We start from the raw sequence: 15,135 nt of genomic DNA, 5'->3' as shown, positions 1-15,135 counted from the left end.
ACAGTGGTGGAAAGATTTTGGGAAGGCCTCAAGATATACAACAACACCTTTACTGGCATATGTCAGCAATAAGTACAAAGACTATAGAGCAGTAGTTCCCAAAGTGGGCAGTACCACCCCCCGGGGGGGGAAGTGAGCTTACCTAGGAGGGCACTAAGAGGCAAGGGGGCAAAAGGGGGCGCTAGAGGTGGGCCCCTTCAACTGTATTGTTCACTAATTTACAATAGATCAAGCTATGGCATCATGCTGGAAAATTTGCTGCAAACTATCAGAATTTTTTCCAGACTTTGAAGAGCTGGCACCACTGGATCAAGTTCATCACTTTTGTTGAACAAATTTCAACTAAAAAGTTTTAATTTGATTTTGAGTAGATGTGCAATTAATTGTTACTGTTTTGAAATTTTATTGTTATCTTCTTTAGTGCGTCATGCAAACCCTATTTTGAATACTGCTTTTAATAGGATAGAGTAGGGGGCACTGGGGTTGCATTTGTGGAACCAAGTTTGGGAACCACTGCTATAGAGTGCAAAACTATGACTAAACAAAGTCCAAATTTAAATTCTCGGAGCCTCATAGCCAGTTGCAAAAAAACTGTTACCCTGTCTATTGTGGCAGGATTTTGTACAGAAAGAAATAGTTGTACCTTGCACTTGTTCGAAGATCCATTCCAATTAACTAAGAGTTGGTTAAGGAGTTTGGCTCGAACGTCAGCATAAAAAGGGCAAGGCTCAAGATATATGTAAAAGATCCACACAAAAAAGAATCAGTAGCTGTGCTTCAGTTTCTCCCTTCCAATCCATATCGGGTTAGCAAATGCTCGGCCAAATTGCCTACTGAGCTTCCTAACATTCAAAAACCATTTAATTAAACAGTTATGGACTATAGCTTCCCATTCCCCTCTAGCGGCAGAGTCTTGTCAATAGTCATGAATACTACTGGCTCGGTAAAACTTTTGCTTGTCCTGCAAACATTTTTCCCCCAAGCACTACTAGGTGAAATTAAGTATTTCATTTTGCAAGATGAAATGGAAAACAGCAATAAGCTTTTGCGTTAAAAGGGAAGCCGTTTTAAACTTGCGTTTCCGGAAAGAGAATGGTGAAATGTTTCATCCTAATACTCCCTGCCAGAGAACTGTTGGTTTCTACTGGGCTAAATTTTCAGATTAATTATTGAAGGACTGCATACAATCTCTGCACAACTTGAGATAGCTGCCGCCCGGCATATCCTTGAAAAGAATGAAGAGAAAATACATGTAACAGAAGCCTTTAAGGGAGAGAGGGGAAAGGTAAATTGAGGCAAGTCACTGAACGTCAGCGTACTTTATTATCAGAAGCCGAACATTTGTTAACACAGGGAATAGAGCAACACAGAAATGATAAAGCCCAAAAATTTCAGTGCCAAGAATGCACACGCAAATGTACATTTGTTTTTAATAAGCCTAAGTTTCCTATGCTGATTTTTTTGCGATTGTGCTAATTTAGCATAGAGGTGTTCTTTTCATACTAATAATTTTTTGCAGCAAGAGATGCAGGGAGAAATTGACAGCATTTTTCTTTGAAGCACATGTCACATGAACACATAAAGCTGCCTTCGACTGAATAAGACCCTCAGTCCATCAAAGTCAGTATTGTCTACTCTGACTGGCAGCTCTCCAGGGACTCAGGCAAAGGTCTTTCACATCACCTACCTGCCTAGTCCCTTTAACTGGAGATGCCGAGGATTGAACCTGGGACCTTCTGCATGCCAAGCAGATACTCTACCACTAAGCCACGGCCCTTCATCTTCTTGCAGGATGTATTTTGCACCCTCAGTTCTCAAACAACAGCAGATTTACACTCATGGCCTCTGAAAGGACTGTAGGATTCCTGCGGCAGGGCATGAAGTTCAAGAGAGGGTGATGATCCTACAGTAAGTGGAACCTTCCTCCTCCAAGGAAGAGCTGATGCTTTGCAGTAACAATATTATTGTGTATCATTTAAGAACTGGGTTAAACACATCCTTTTTATCACTCACGGTTTGTCAGATCTTGTTTTAACTATGCTACATCGAGAGTCACATGAACCAACATGAAGCAACCTTATACTCAATCAGACTCTTGGACCATCAAGGTCAGTATGGTCTACACAAGACTAGCACTGGCTCTCCAGGTAGGCAGAGGTCTTTCACATCACCTTCCACTGATCCTTTTAGCTGGAGATGCCAATGACTGAACCTGGGCCCTTCTGCCTGCCAAGCAGATGCTCTACCACTGAGCCAGAGCCCCTCCCAAAGTCATTTTGGTTGACAGGTGCCACCTATAAATTCATGAGAGACAGTGTGATATACTGCTTAGAGTGTCGGACTAGGGTTTAGGAGACCCACATTCAAATTCCCACTAATACAAACTAACTGGATGACCTTTGGCCAGGAACTCACTCTCAGCCTCACCTACCTCAAAAAAACACATCAGAGGAGAACAACATTATAAGCCATTTTGGGTCCCCACTAAGGAGAAAGTGGGTTATAAGCATCTACATAATTAGGTAAGTGAGGCTGATGTAACGGATACAGTGTTAAACTGTATAACTTGGTAACTGTCAGCCAAAGCCAGCTAGCAGTGGGCTGAGTCTGGAAAGCTGACAGGGTTCTTTTTGGAAGGTTCAATCCCCGGCACCTCCAGTTAAAGGGACTAGGCAAGGAGGTGATGCGAAAGACCCCTGCCTGAGACCCTGGAGAGCCACTGCCGGTCTGAGTAGACAATACTGACTTTGATGGACCGAGGGTCTGATTCAGTATAAGGAAACTTCATGTGAGAGAGGAGGGGCGAAAACGCATGGTCTCTTTAGCTTCCTTTATTCCCTGTTTCAGCTAGGATTGAGCCAGGATCGAATGCACGTTTGGCAAAAACGCATGTGTTCGATCCTGGCTGAATCCTGGCTGAAACAGGGAACAAAGGAGTCTAAAACGACCATGCGTTTTGCCCGAGATCTTGAGCAGTTAGCTTTTGGGAAGGAGATAGCTCTGTGCTCCTGAACTGTGTGGTGGTGTGGAGAGGCTCTGAAGACTTGCTCAATTCCTACCTAGCTTGTTTTAAAACCAAACCTGAGTAGTGACAAGGGAAAGATGGTGGCAGTGTGTGATAGCCCCTTTCTTCAGTCACTTGGTGGGAGTTGGTTTCTGAAACAGGGAGACTCCTGACTCAGTGTTTTGGGGAAGAGTGATTTGTTTACCACAGGAGATGGGCAAATCTAAGGAGTGGGAAAGTTTGTGGACGGACCTCCACTCACTAGTATTTTGTGTGCACTAGGTTAGTTTGAGTCTACACCAAGTATTTTGAATCTGTGAATATTTATGAATAACATCTAAGCTTATTACTGAGTATCCTGAAGAAACGGAACTTTTTAAACTAAGAACTGTGCCTGAAACCAACTAAGATTTTGAACTGCCTTTAACCATTTAAGCTCTGCGCCTCTCTGAAAAAACAATCTACAATCTAAAAAACCTTTTCTGTAAATAATAAACATATTTTTATTCACCTTTCGAATTCAGCCTCTAAGCCTTTCTTTTTCTACTGGGGGGAAGGAAAGAGATACTCTCCTCACAAAAGCAAGGGTGACTGTCTGTGGGGTAGAAAGAACACTGTTCTTCTGCCAATATTCAATTAGTACTGCTAATAATCAATTTGTACCTTACACACAGCAGTGGGCTGCACACACAAACTCATATACTAGTGAAAATCTCTTCACGCTCACTAGGGGGGGAAAAAGGTAAAGGTCTCCTGTGCAAGCACTGGGTCATTCCTGACCCTTGGGGTGACATCACATCCCGACGTTTTCTAGGTAGACTTTTGTTTATGGGGTGGTTTGCCAGTGCCTTCCCCAGTCATCTTCCCTTTACCCCCAGCAAGCTCGGTACTCATTTCACCGACCTCGGAAGGATAGAAGGCTGAGTCGACCTTGAGCCGGCTACCTGAAACCGACTCCCATTGGGATCGAACTCAGGTCGTGAGCAGAGCTTGGACTGCAGTACTGCAGCTTACCACTCTGCGCCACGGGGAAACTGATAGGTAAATCTAAGTCTGGGGAAGAAGTCTGAAAAATACCACAGTGTATGAGATATCCATAGCACAGTAATCCTTCCCTCCAATGCCCTATTACCCCTCCAGAGCAACTGGTTGGCCATAGTATGTAAAACCTTATGTCCTTATTCTATTACTTCTGCGAAATAGAAAAATGTTACAAAATTAAAATCTCTTGTGGGCAAAGAGAATGAAAAGGGTGATAAAACCTATTAGGTCCTGATCCAGCCCCCTCTTTCCACCCGCAAGGAACCCTATAAACATGAAATGTTTCCTACAATTTCGGCTCTTCTCACATTTCAGCCTACAGGAGAAGTTGGGTCATGTCCAAAGTGCTGGAGGTGGCAATGTTGTTTTAAAGCGTAATATATCATAAAACTATTATGTAATAAACACATCTAAAATCTGTCCCTCAAGCAGTTACGTCCTCAAACAAGAGGCAAGCTGTTGAAAATAAGCCTCTATTAAGTATCTTTATCTGGTGTGTCAGAGTCAAGGGAACAGATAACTTTCTTTTGAAGGACAAAATTTTAATCCAGTTCCTGCGGAGAAAATGGTGTCTCCGCTATTATATCTGCAGAATGTCGACTGATGTGGTCACAATTTTTTTTCCATCCTGGCAGTTAACAGATGCCGCCCCCCCCTCAACCTCTCTGCCTGCCTCAGAAATAGCTCAACAACGTTCTTTGAAGAAAAGCTGTTATCAAAATAAAGTTCAGCCCTCTGAAATTTTCGTTCACCACAACTACCAGGTTGCAGTCTTAACAATAGCGATACCACACTAAAGAGTCTCATCAGTATTCCGAAATGAGACTACGGTGCTTAAAAGATGGATGTGGGTTTTTGCTTTAATGCCTCTCCATGACAAAAAAATCCAATGAGTAAGCAGTTCCAATAAAGTCTTGCGGAGAGAACCAGACTTCTGAGCAAACTGAGCGATTTGGATTTGCTCGGTTTTGAAATTGTGGCTGTATTAAGTTACAGTTTTTTGCTTAGCTTAAAGGCATTGTTTCCCATCTGGGGCGAGGGGGTGTGGGTAATCCCAGGCTTTTGAAGTTTAACCAATTTGTGAATATGCTGGGGGGGGTTTCTAAGTGGGTCACTATACCAAGTAAATTTGGACTCATCCATCACCATACCAAAAAAGCTACTGGCTCCCATACTGAGAGCTATTGGCTTAAAGGTTTTTTTTTGTTTTTTGTTTTTTAATCCTGTTCAAGGCTTTACTGAGCAACACCTTTCCCTGTAGAATCAGAAGGCCCCTGGCTAGGATGGCCCAGGCTAGCCCAATCTTGTCAGATCACAGAAACTAGGGTTAGCCCTGGTTAGTACTTGGTTTGGGAGACCTCCAAGGAGGTCCAGAGTCTCTAAGGAAGGCAGGCAATGGCAAACCAACTCTGTATGTCTTTTGCCTTGAAAACCTTATGGGGTCACCGTAACTTGGCTGTGACTTGATGACACTTTCCACCACAAGAATCAGAAGACAAAGGTCTGGAAGAGAGGGGGATCTATAAGACATGCCGTGGTTCCTTAGCTCTAGTCTGAAATGGAAAATGCCCTAGAAGTATGCTAATTAAAAAAAAAACTTGATCGGACATACAACAGCATCACCATCGCTAATTAGCCAGTACCTTTTCTTAATTTTGTAACAAAGTACCCAACGGTCTTACTTTCATGCTGATAGAGCACTGATAGAGCAGCACTGATAGAGTGATAGAGCAGTGATAGAGCACTGAACGATCCCAGTACAAAACTACTCAAATTTTCAAGACCACTGAATGGCAACTTCCCTCTGTTAGCAACCATTTCAGCAGAGAGCAAAAGGTTGGAAGCAGTAATTATTAAAGGTCACCAAAATCACATGCAGCCCAAAGAATGTGAGCTGGGGCAAGGAAAGCACCCACACCAGCTTTTTACTCGCTAGAGCTGCTGAGGGAAGGGAACCAGTGGGACCCTAGGTTCTCATGGAGCTGGGAAAATGGTTGAATTTGCTTTTACTGTTGGGGTGCCCCTGCCTCCCCTTCCAGACCTCTATCTTTGGATTCTATAGGATAGGGACTTCTTTTAGTCCTATTCAAGCAGATGGACCCGATTAAGAACATATTCAGCTAAGAAAAAACCTGTAAACAGCATATTGCCCACAGTTTTCATGGCAAATCAAATCCCAATTGCTCAGCTGTGAGGGGAGACCAAAAAAAAAAGCTTGGTCTGGAGCCACCCCCACCCCCCTGAGATTCAACCCCTGGCTTCTCTAGTTTAAAGGATTAATGGTCAAAGTATAATCAAAGAAGACGAAAAAATGGTAATGCATTGATAAAATAAATTTTATTTCATTTGAAGACCCTACACACTTTGCATGCAGCTTTATAGCGGGAACACTCTTAAGGGATGGTTGCCTTACAAATCTCACAAAGCATCATTCCAAAAGTGTGGGGAACTTTGAGTGAAATAAAATTTCTTTTCCCAGTGCACTATTCTCCCCTTCTTTTCTTTGATTCTGCACTAGTGTGGCCTCGTTTTCTGCATTCTGACTTAGCACGAGGCAGATGTCTGTGTGAGTTCACAGGAGGGGAGGGGCTGTGACTCAGTGATAGAGCACCTGTTTGGCATGCAGAAGGTCCCAGGTTCAATCCCCGGCATCTCCAGTAAAAGGGACTATGCAAGTAGGTGATGTGAAAGACCTCAGCCTGAGACCCTGGAGAGTCGCTGCCAGTAGACAATACTGACTTTGATGGACAGCCTTGCTCAGATCTTGCAAATTGAGGGCTGTGGCTTCCTTTATAGAGTCAATCTATCTCTTGTTGGGTGTTCCTCTTTTCCTGCTGCCCTCAACGTTTCCTAGCATGACTGTCTTTTCCAGTGACTCTTGTCTTCTCATAATATGACCAAAATACAATAACCTCAGTTTAGCCATTTTAGCTTCTAGGGTCAGTTCAGGCTTGATCTATAACACACTGATTTGTTTTTTTGGCAGTCCATGGTATCCGTAACACTCTCCTCCAACACCACATTTCAAAGGAATCTACTTTCTTCCTATCCTTTATCCCTTAGAAGCTCCTTGATCCATTGATCCTGAGCAGCGTAAATCTAATGTTTGAGGGATATAAGGACTGAAATAAATCTTGCCACTGACAATGTAGCCTTGGGATCCCTGTCACTTAATAAAAAGGCATTATGTCAGAGACAGAAGCATTAGATTTATATGTTAAAAGGGGAGAGATATGCCATGATTGAAGTTCCTCATAAAGACGGCATTCCAAGAGGGAATGAGCTAATGAATCAATAGAGCCAGAAGAGCAAGGACAGGTCCTGTCTGGGTATGGTATATTCAAAATCCTGCCCTGCATAACCATAGAGGGGTCAGCATTCAGTCTACCTACACAGAAGGCTCTAGAAAGATGAGGAATTGTCAAATAGTAAGTATAAGCAGGCAAACGGCATGGGTTACTTCCTATCAGCTTTCTTCAATGTCCAGTTTTCACACCCATACATAGTAATAGGGAATACGATGGCATGAGCACTAGTTGCACTTAATCAGGAAAAGCTCTTCCAAAGCCTATTTTGCAGTCCGTGTTGCAAGAGAAGGGATTAAAGAACCTGTCAATAGTGTGGCAGGAAAGTCTGGTCTTTTGGATCAGACTTGGGGGGGGACACACAGATAGAAAGACTTTAGGAGCCTTGCTTGGCCCCCCTGGACCACCAGCTGCCTATCTGTAATATAGAATTAGCATTGCAGTGCAGAATGGCTTTAATCTTTTTGTAAATAATGGTTGCGTAGGCTAAAGAGCCGCAAAAGTAGCACACAGCTATTGTGTGTGGAATCTGGTATTAAAAGGTAGAGAATAATTATTTATTTATTGGTGTTTTCTGTGGTTTGCTTAGATCTATATATTAATGATCTATATTTATATGTGTAGCATATATACTAATTATGGGAAAAAGAATGCTGTCATTTCCAGCTGAAAAAAGAGCAGCCATTGTTTGTGCAGTTCAAAAGAAATCAGCCACACACAAACAAACCTGTAGACTTACACGACACTTTTAGCATCTGTAATATTAGAGATAATAGCACTTACAGGGCATATTCAGCCACAGGTAGCTTGAATACATCAAATACTTCTTTGTTCTTCATTAGGTAGACAGATCGCAGATAGGAAACAAAACACTAAAAGGGAAAAAGGGGGAAAGAAATTACTTTGAACAGTAAAAAGAGGCTCTGTCTTTAATCTGAAACAGATAAAATGATCCAAAATGTTCTGCAATTGTAATTTGTGCACTGTGTTTCAGCTAAAACTAATTAAGATTCAAACAGATCCCCTATCAGTCGTTGTCAGTTTCAAAGTCAAGAGATGATCTCCTCTATCCCTGCCCCCGATTATGCCATTTGTGTATACCTCTTTTAGGGAAACCACATCTTCTGAACACCAGTAACAGCTACAGATTACAACTTAAACTAACCCAGCTGAAGCACAATCATGTAAACTGGTACTTGAAGAGTCTGAATCAAATTACGAGTCAAGCTGAACCAGAAACTAACAGGGTGTAAAATCAAGGAATTTGCCAACAAAAAGCAAATGCTTGCTTCACTTAGAGGAAAAGCAATGCTTTACTTAAATGTATTGACTGCCTCGTCACCATATGGGTTCTCAAAGCAATGTATAAGGGTAAAAACCTCCAACACATCACAATAAGACTAGCAGTGTGCAACATCCACCCCATAATTGGCTAGTAGTATGACATCTCTGGATTGGCTTAGGGTAGATATTAGAGCCCCAGTGTTCCGTTTTTCCCTTGGTCCCCGCTGCTTTCTCTGCTCCAGGCTCTTATTTCTCCAGCTCAAGCAACTGACCTCAGGGACAACATACCTTCCAGAACTAGATTCGGGTATAACTGCCTTTCTTTTATTCTCTGCTCTTATGACAACAGTGTCAAGCACGAACTGTACCAACAACAGAACAACAAAAAGAGTAACAATAATATTAACAATAAATACGCCTATGACAACTAAGGCATCAGGTTGCTCAGATCTATCTGATAGATTTGATTACATGGGGGGAAAACTTGGCAACTGCCGGGGTGATTTCATGAGCACTTCCAGCCAAAAGGGTCTGTAGTTTACAATGGGCTGGAATGCTAACCAGATCCTTTAGAAAGGGAGAAACAAACATAGTTCTATACCTATGAAATTTTTGGACAATCCAACAGACAATGGAGCAAGGTGTCCAGGCTCCCTGCATCACAGCTACAAAGTTGATCTGCAAATGGAATCCTCCCAAAGCGTCCAAAAGGTTCTGCTGTTGGGATTGAATTAAGGCGAGCCATCATAAAGGCTCATCAGTATTTGGGAACTGTCAAGAAGTCAAGATAGACTGGGCTGGAGTTTGGATAAGCCAATCCCAAATAAAGAGGAGAACAAACTCTATGGTCCCGGCTTCAGGTACTGAGTTCATCTAAGGCACAGAGACGTTTCAAAATCAGATTTTTAATAGAGGTCAGACTAAGGCAATCGATATCATTAGGGGAGATCCCCAAACAGTTCAGGCGAGAGGTTATAACTGTCAACAGTTATTCGGGTATAACTGCCAACAGTCCGGGCCTAGCCTTGACAGTTAGCAACAACAGAATACAGTTTTTGCTTAAAAAAACAACTAATAAAACAACTGCCGTACTTTGATTTCTTATTCAAACTGGGAAAATAAATAAATGATGGACGACTGCCATTTATAACAAAAACCAGGAAAGTACAAAGGAACTGCTCAACTACAATTAAGATGATCCAATCCAGCATTTTTAAACTATGCCTGCAATCCAGGGCCAAATCCTCTCCTCCTCTGGCCCCCACAATGACCCCCACTCATGCCTTCCCTCCAGCCAACCCAACCCATTTGTGTTTCTTTCCTTTCCCTACCCATTTGTGAGCCTTCCTACGGACTATGTGCCCTTTCCCTGATGGTGCCAGGCGGGGCATGCAGAAAGGAACTCCACCACTGTGAACACCAAGAGTGCCACCATTTCATTCTTAGCAGCATGTGACTGGGGGGATCTCAAGCAGTAGGCCCTGCCAGAAACCTTGGGCCCTAGCAGCTTCCCCGCCCCCAGGGTACGCTTGAGTGTAAGCTCCACAGATATTACGTAAGGTCGTCCCCTGTGCAAGCACCGGGTCATTCTTGACCCATGGGGTGATGTCACATCTAGGCAGACTATGTTTACGGGGTGGTTTGCCATTGCCTTCCCCAGTTGTCTACACTTTACCCCCAGCAAGCTGGGTACTCCTTTTACCAACCTCGGAAGGATGAAAGGCTGAGCCAACCTTGAGCTGGCTACCTGAAACCGACTTCCACTGGGATCAAACTCAGGTCGTGAGCAGAGTTTGGACTGCAGTACTGCAACTTACCACTCTGCGCCACGGGGCTCTTCCACAGATATTAAATGGGATTAAATGCCATGCACTACTCACACAGGTCTTTCTCCTAGAATGTACTTTTGGGAAACTTCAGTGATTCTGGTTATTTCACAGTGCTAAAAACCTCCCCACATAACACCCACTTAACCTTTTTCCATGCTCCTCCCATCGCCTTTCAAAATGACCTTCTCTCTTCCATGTATCTTCAAATCGAAGCTGTTTGCTTCATTCTTGAAAACCATTTTTAAACATAATAGAACTTGCAGTATGGGATTCTTTTGCCCTTAAAGCCTGGCAGCTGAAACAACAGCACAAGAAACTATACAAACAGCTTTTGCTTGAAGTTTCATATTACCCAGGCTGCAATAAAACACTGGAAAATCACTCCTATAAAATGGAATAACCTGCTGCTACCAGCATGCCCTTTCGTTTGGCTGGTAACTCAAGTGTATCATTCATTAAATCATATTGTTTATGTTTCCACTGCACTGCTCTGTAATTTTTGTTTTGGGAAGTACCAGGGAGTAAGAATTATTTTTATAGGTATATTTACTGGTTTGTTTTTGGAATTCTCATTTCAACTCCCGTTCTCCAAAATCCATTATGGAAAATCTATTACTATACGTTTTTTAAAAAAAAATATTGAAAAATGCAGAGTCAAAAAATGTACTAAGTGATTGGGTTGTTTAAAATAACTCTTGACGGCTTTCATTCTCGCACACGCACACACCCTTTAACATGAGCTGCAGAAAAAAACTCTCTGCGAGCATGTTGTATTGGTTGCATTATTTACTACACTTTGGCTTGCACATCACAATCAGTATCTGCCGCAGATATGGGCTGTTTATAGCAAAGGCAGAAAGATATTGAAGAATTGCTGGAGTTCATGGTCAGACATTTAACCACACACAGTAAGAATCTCAACCAACAGCCAAAAATGTGCACTGTCATCTATATTATTAGCAATCACACATACTGCAAAACAATGGGCTGGTTAGATATCACAAGAGTGAGTTTGGAAGGAGGCACTGTTTGAAATTCGTAGGGCAAGCTCAGACCCCAGTTTTCCTGTTCAGGTTTAATGGCAAGCTACCATTTGCAGGGCAATTTAGAAATACCTAATTGTCTCACGAACCTGAATATCTCCCAGGTTCATTCACATAGCAGCAAACCACAGTTTGGCATTGTATTACGCTTTGTCAGACTCCCAACTATCCAGTAACTTTGCTACTGTAATACTGAGAGGGCTGAAATAAAGGAAAACAAAGCAACAGCCAAGCCAGACATGCCGCTGAAATAAACCTGTTTCCTCAAGCCTACTATGTGGTTTCTTCAAGTCTATATAAAGGTAAAGGTCCCCTGTGCAAGCACCGGGTCATTCTTGACCCATGGGGTGATGTCACATCCCAACATTTTCTAGGCAGACTTTGTTTGCGGGGTGGTTTGCCAGTGCCTTCCCCAGTCATCTTCCCTTTTCCCCCAGCAAGCTGGGTACTCATTTGACCAACCTCGTAAGGATGGAAGGCTGAGTCAACCTTGAACTGGCTACCTGAAACCAACTTCCGTCGGGTTAGAACTCAGGTCGTGAGCAAAGCTTTGGACTGCATTACTGCAGCTTACCACTCTGCGCCACGGGGCTCAAGTCTATAACCCCCTGATAATAGGCCAAGTTAATACTGGGTGGCACCCTGAGTTCAAGCATTGCCCTCACTGAGGACTAGAAGTGTTCCCAAATGCCTCATTTATTAAAATAAGAGAAGGGGAGAGGAGACATTTGTATTGTGTGAAATTTAAGGCCTTAGTTTTTAGGTCTGGAGATGGGATATCACCAAGCAAGATCACCCAGCAAGCTTCTGTGACAGAGTAAGAATTTGAACCTGAGTCCCCCAGATCCTATTCCAACACTCCAACCACTATACCACACTGGCTTTCTAGTGCTTCAATAGCACTATTTCTTCCAAAAACGCCACCCTTAACAGTTAAGTAGTCACTTTATATCATTTCTCCACAGTAACGAACTGTTTCTCAAGCCCTGTAAATTTTCACGGAGGGGCTACACCTCAATAAGATAGTCTCCAGTGCAGTCCTCAACTCTTTCATTTACCAGATCATGGGCAGGAGTCCTCTACCCAAGACCTTAAAAGGCCGACAGCCAGTTACAATGTGAAACTCGATTAGATGACCCAGTAAGAATCTGCATCAGGGAGCTTGACACATACATAAAATCCGGGTTATATTTCCATTTTGATGCTGCAGCAGTCACAAAAATATTTTAGACAAACTTTAAACGTGTGTTATTTATTTATTTTATTGAGTTTCTAGGCCGCTCTTCCTGTCTAAGTCAGGTTCAGAGCCACTTACGACATTTGAACAAGGAAAACAATCTCAGCATTTCACTAAAATCATCAGCAACAATCAGATCAATAAAACTGAACCATAACTGAACCTGTTGGCACTGAGTACATTTCTAGCTCGGTTGACCAGCATTATAAACTTAATGCTATACTGCTACTGGAAAAAAATTAAACAGAAACATTTGTATTTTCATGGTACAGTGCATTAGACACTTTAAAAAAACAAACATGCGTACACAATAAAGTATGTGTTTGTGTGTTTAATGTGCCTACTATAACCAAAGTTGAAGCAATAAAGCTTGATTGAATTCAAAATTCAATTTGGCAATTCCACTGCAATATCTCTAACAATGCCGCAGGGCCCAATGGCAAAGGGATGGATATGTATGACTTTAATATCTAAGGCTGTCACAGATACAAGAGATCCAAAAGAAGCAGTAAGTATTTCTTTTCCTGCCGCTCCATTCTCACGTGAGAGAAACTTGCAAGATGTAGTTGACACAACTTTATTCCACCATAGGCCTCTTTTCACCATAGTTAAGGGGCCGGAAAGCAGTACCTTGGCCTCACACACTCCCTGTCACAGTCTCCTCCTTAAGGAACCCACTGCCTAGTGTTAATTTCAGCTAGGAGACACATCTGCGCCTATTTTGTCCATGGTTAAGGCTAAACAGGTTCTCCACTTAACCAGAATTCTTTAACCAGCTGGTTAAAGAGTGGTGTAGAGGTTAAGAGCGGTGGTTTGGAGCGGTGGACTCTGATCCAGAGAATCGGGTTTGATTCCCCACTCCTCCACTTGAGCAGCGGACGCCAATCTGGTGAACTAGATTTGCTTCCCTGCTCCTACACATGAAGCCAGCTGGGTGACCCTGGGCTAGTCACACTCTCTCAGCCCCACCTACCTCATAGGGTGTCTGTTGGGGGGGGGGAAGGTGATTGTAAGGCAGTTTGATTCTCCCTTAAGTGATAAAGTCGGCATATAAAAACCAATTCTTGTTCTTCTTAACTGCAGCACAGCAAGGTGGGCAAATTCCTCAACCACACTTAGGGCAAGAGGGAGACCTGTTCCAGGGAAGGGAGTATGTAATTGTAAGGCCCACTCCCCAACGGGGCTGCACCAGGTTCATAAGTATGAGACCATTATGGACTGGGATTCAAGAAGTCCCTTGGTTGCACACAAAGAGTTTTGCATGTTCTCCAGAACTTCCTCCCCCCCTGGACTGCAGCCCCTTGCACTGCATTGGATGCTGTTCCTTAAGTTTTCCAACCTACCCTGATTTGGAGCGGTGGGGGGGGAGGCACAGGGAGAGACAACTATATCCTCACAGCCCAGCCATAGCCCTTAAGGTCATAAAAAATGCTCCAGTTTCCAGCCTTTTACACAAATGTTTGCTTAAACACTGTACAGCACCATTCATAAACATACAACACTAATTATAACCAAAGGAGTCTAACCAGCAGCTTCTTAATTGGGGACAGGAGGCTTTTTTTCAGAATTAGAAAGAAGCCACAAAGAGCAGCTACAGAACACATGCATTACAGTTCACTCATGTTCCCGTACCCACCACCGCCATCTCAGCGGTCCCCCATCCCTCTCACGACTGTTTTGAAATTCATCCACAGCTTGCCAAAACGATGAGTGAGAACGGACTGCTGGAGCGAGCGAGCAAGCGAAAAGCTCCACCCAACCAGCTGCACAAGACATTTTTCAGCATGCCTGTTCAGGACTCACAGAACTGCAGCCAGACTTAAGATAAGCAAACAGGGACTCCTTAAAGTTTAGAAAACAGAAGGAGACATCAGAACGGTCCAGATTGCCTACGAACGCATGAGTAAAAATATGGGCTGGGGCCATCAACTAGTTCTTTTCTTTAACCTAGGCGTTTTGAAACTGTCCACAAGCCCTACTGGACAGAAAGGAAGGAGACTGTAATTTCACATTTGTATTGTGCAGCAACAAAAATGATTTTTTAAATACAGCAATAAAAACTGGATTTACAGGGCAGGTTCATTGCAAGGTCTGTCCGCTGCGACGAAAGCCCTCACTTGAACTCATTCCATCACGATCTTGAAACTTCAACTTTTTTTCAGTCTATTCCATTTAAATTTTCCTTTTTTGTTGCTAATTTATCACATTTGAAGCCTGCCCTTTCTCCAAGGTTGCTGTAGAAACAGATTCTTTCATATTTACCTTCACAGAAACCCTCTAGGGCTTCTTAGGCTGAGAGATAGCGATTGATCCACCGTTACCTAGCAAGTGTCATCGCTGAATGGGGATTTGAAACCAAGATCTCCACAAAGTTCAATGCTCCATTTATTAG

At 42.9% G+C, this 15,135-nt stretch overlaps 1 protein-coding gene across 1 annotated transcript in view; it reads right to left on the bottom strand.

Moving 5' to 3' along the window:
• Positions 1–15,135, bottom strand: part of DDX10 (DEAD-box helicase 10) — an 81,075-nt gene that overhangs the window by 17,564 nt on the left and 48,376 nt on the right. The window contains exon 12 of the mRNA XM_056858882.1: positions 8,134–8,222. Within this exon, the coding sequence (XP_056714860.1) occupies positions 8,134–8,222 (89 nt within the window). The remainder of the gene's footprint in view (positions 1–8,133; positions 8,223–15,135) is intronic.

Source organism: Euleptes europaea, chromosome 12, assembly GCF_029931775.1.
Source record: "Euleptes europaea isolate rEulEur1 chromosome 12, rEulEur1.hap1, whole genome shotgun sequence".
Classification (NCBI taxonomy): domain Eukaryota; kingdom Metazoa; phylum Chordata; class Lepidosauria; order Squamata; family Sphaerodactylidae; genus Euleptes; species Euleptes europaea.
Note: the sequence above shows the minus strand (reverse complement) of the source record. Positions and strands in the feature narration are given on the sequence as shown.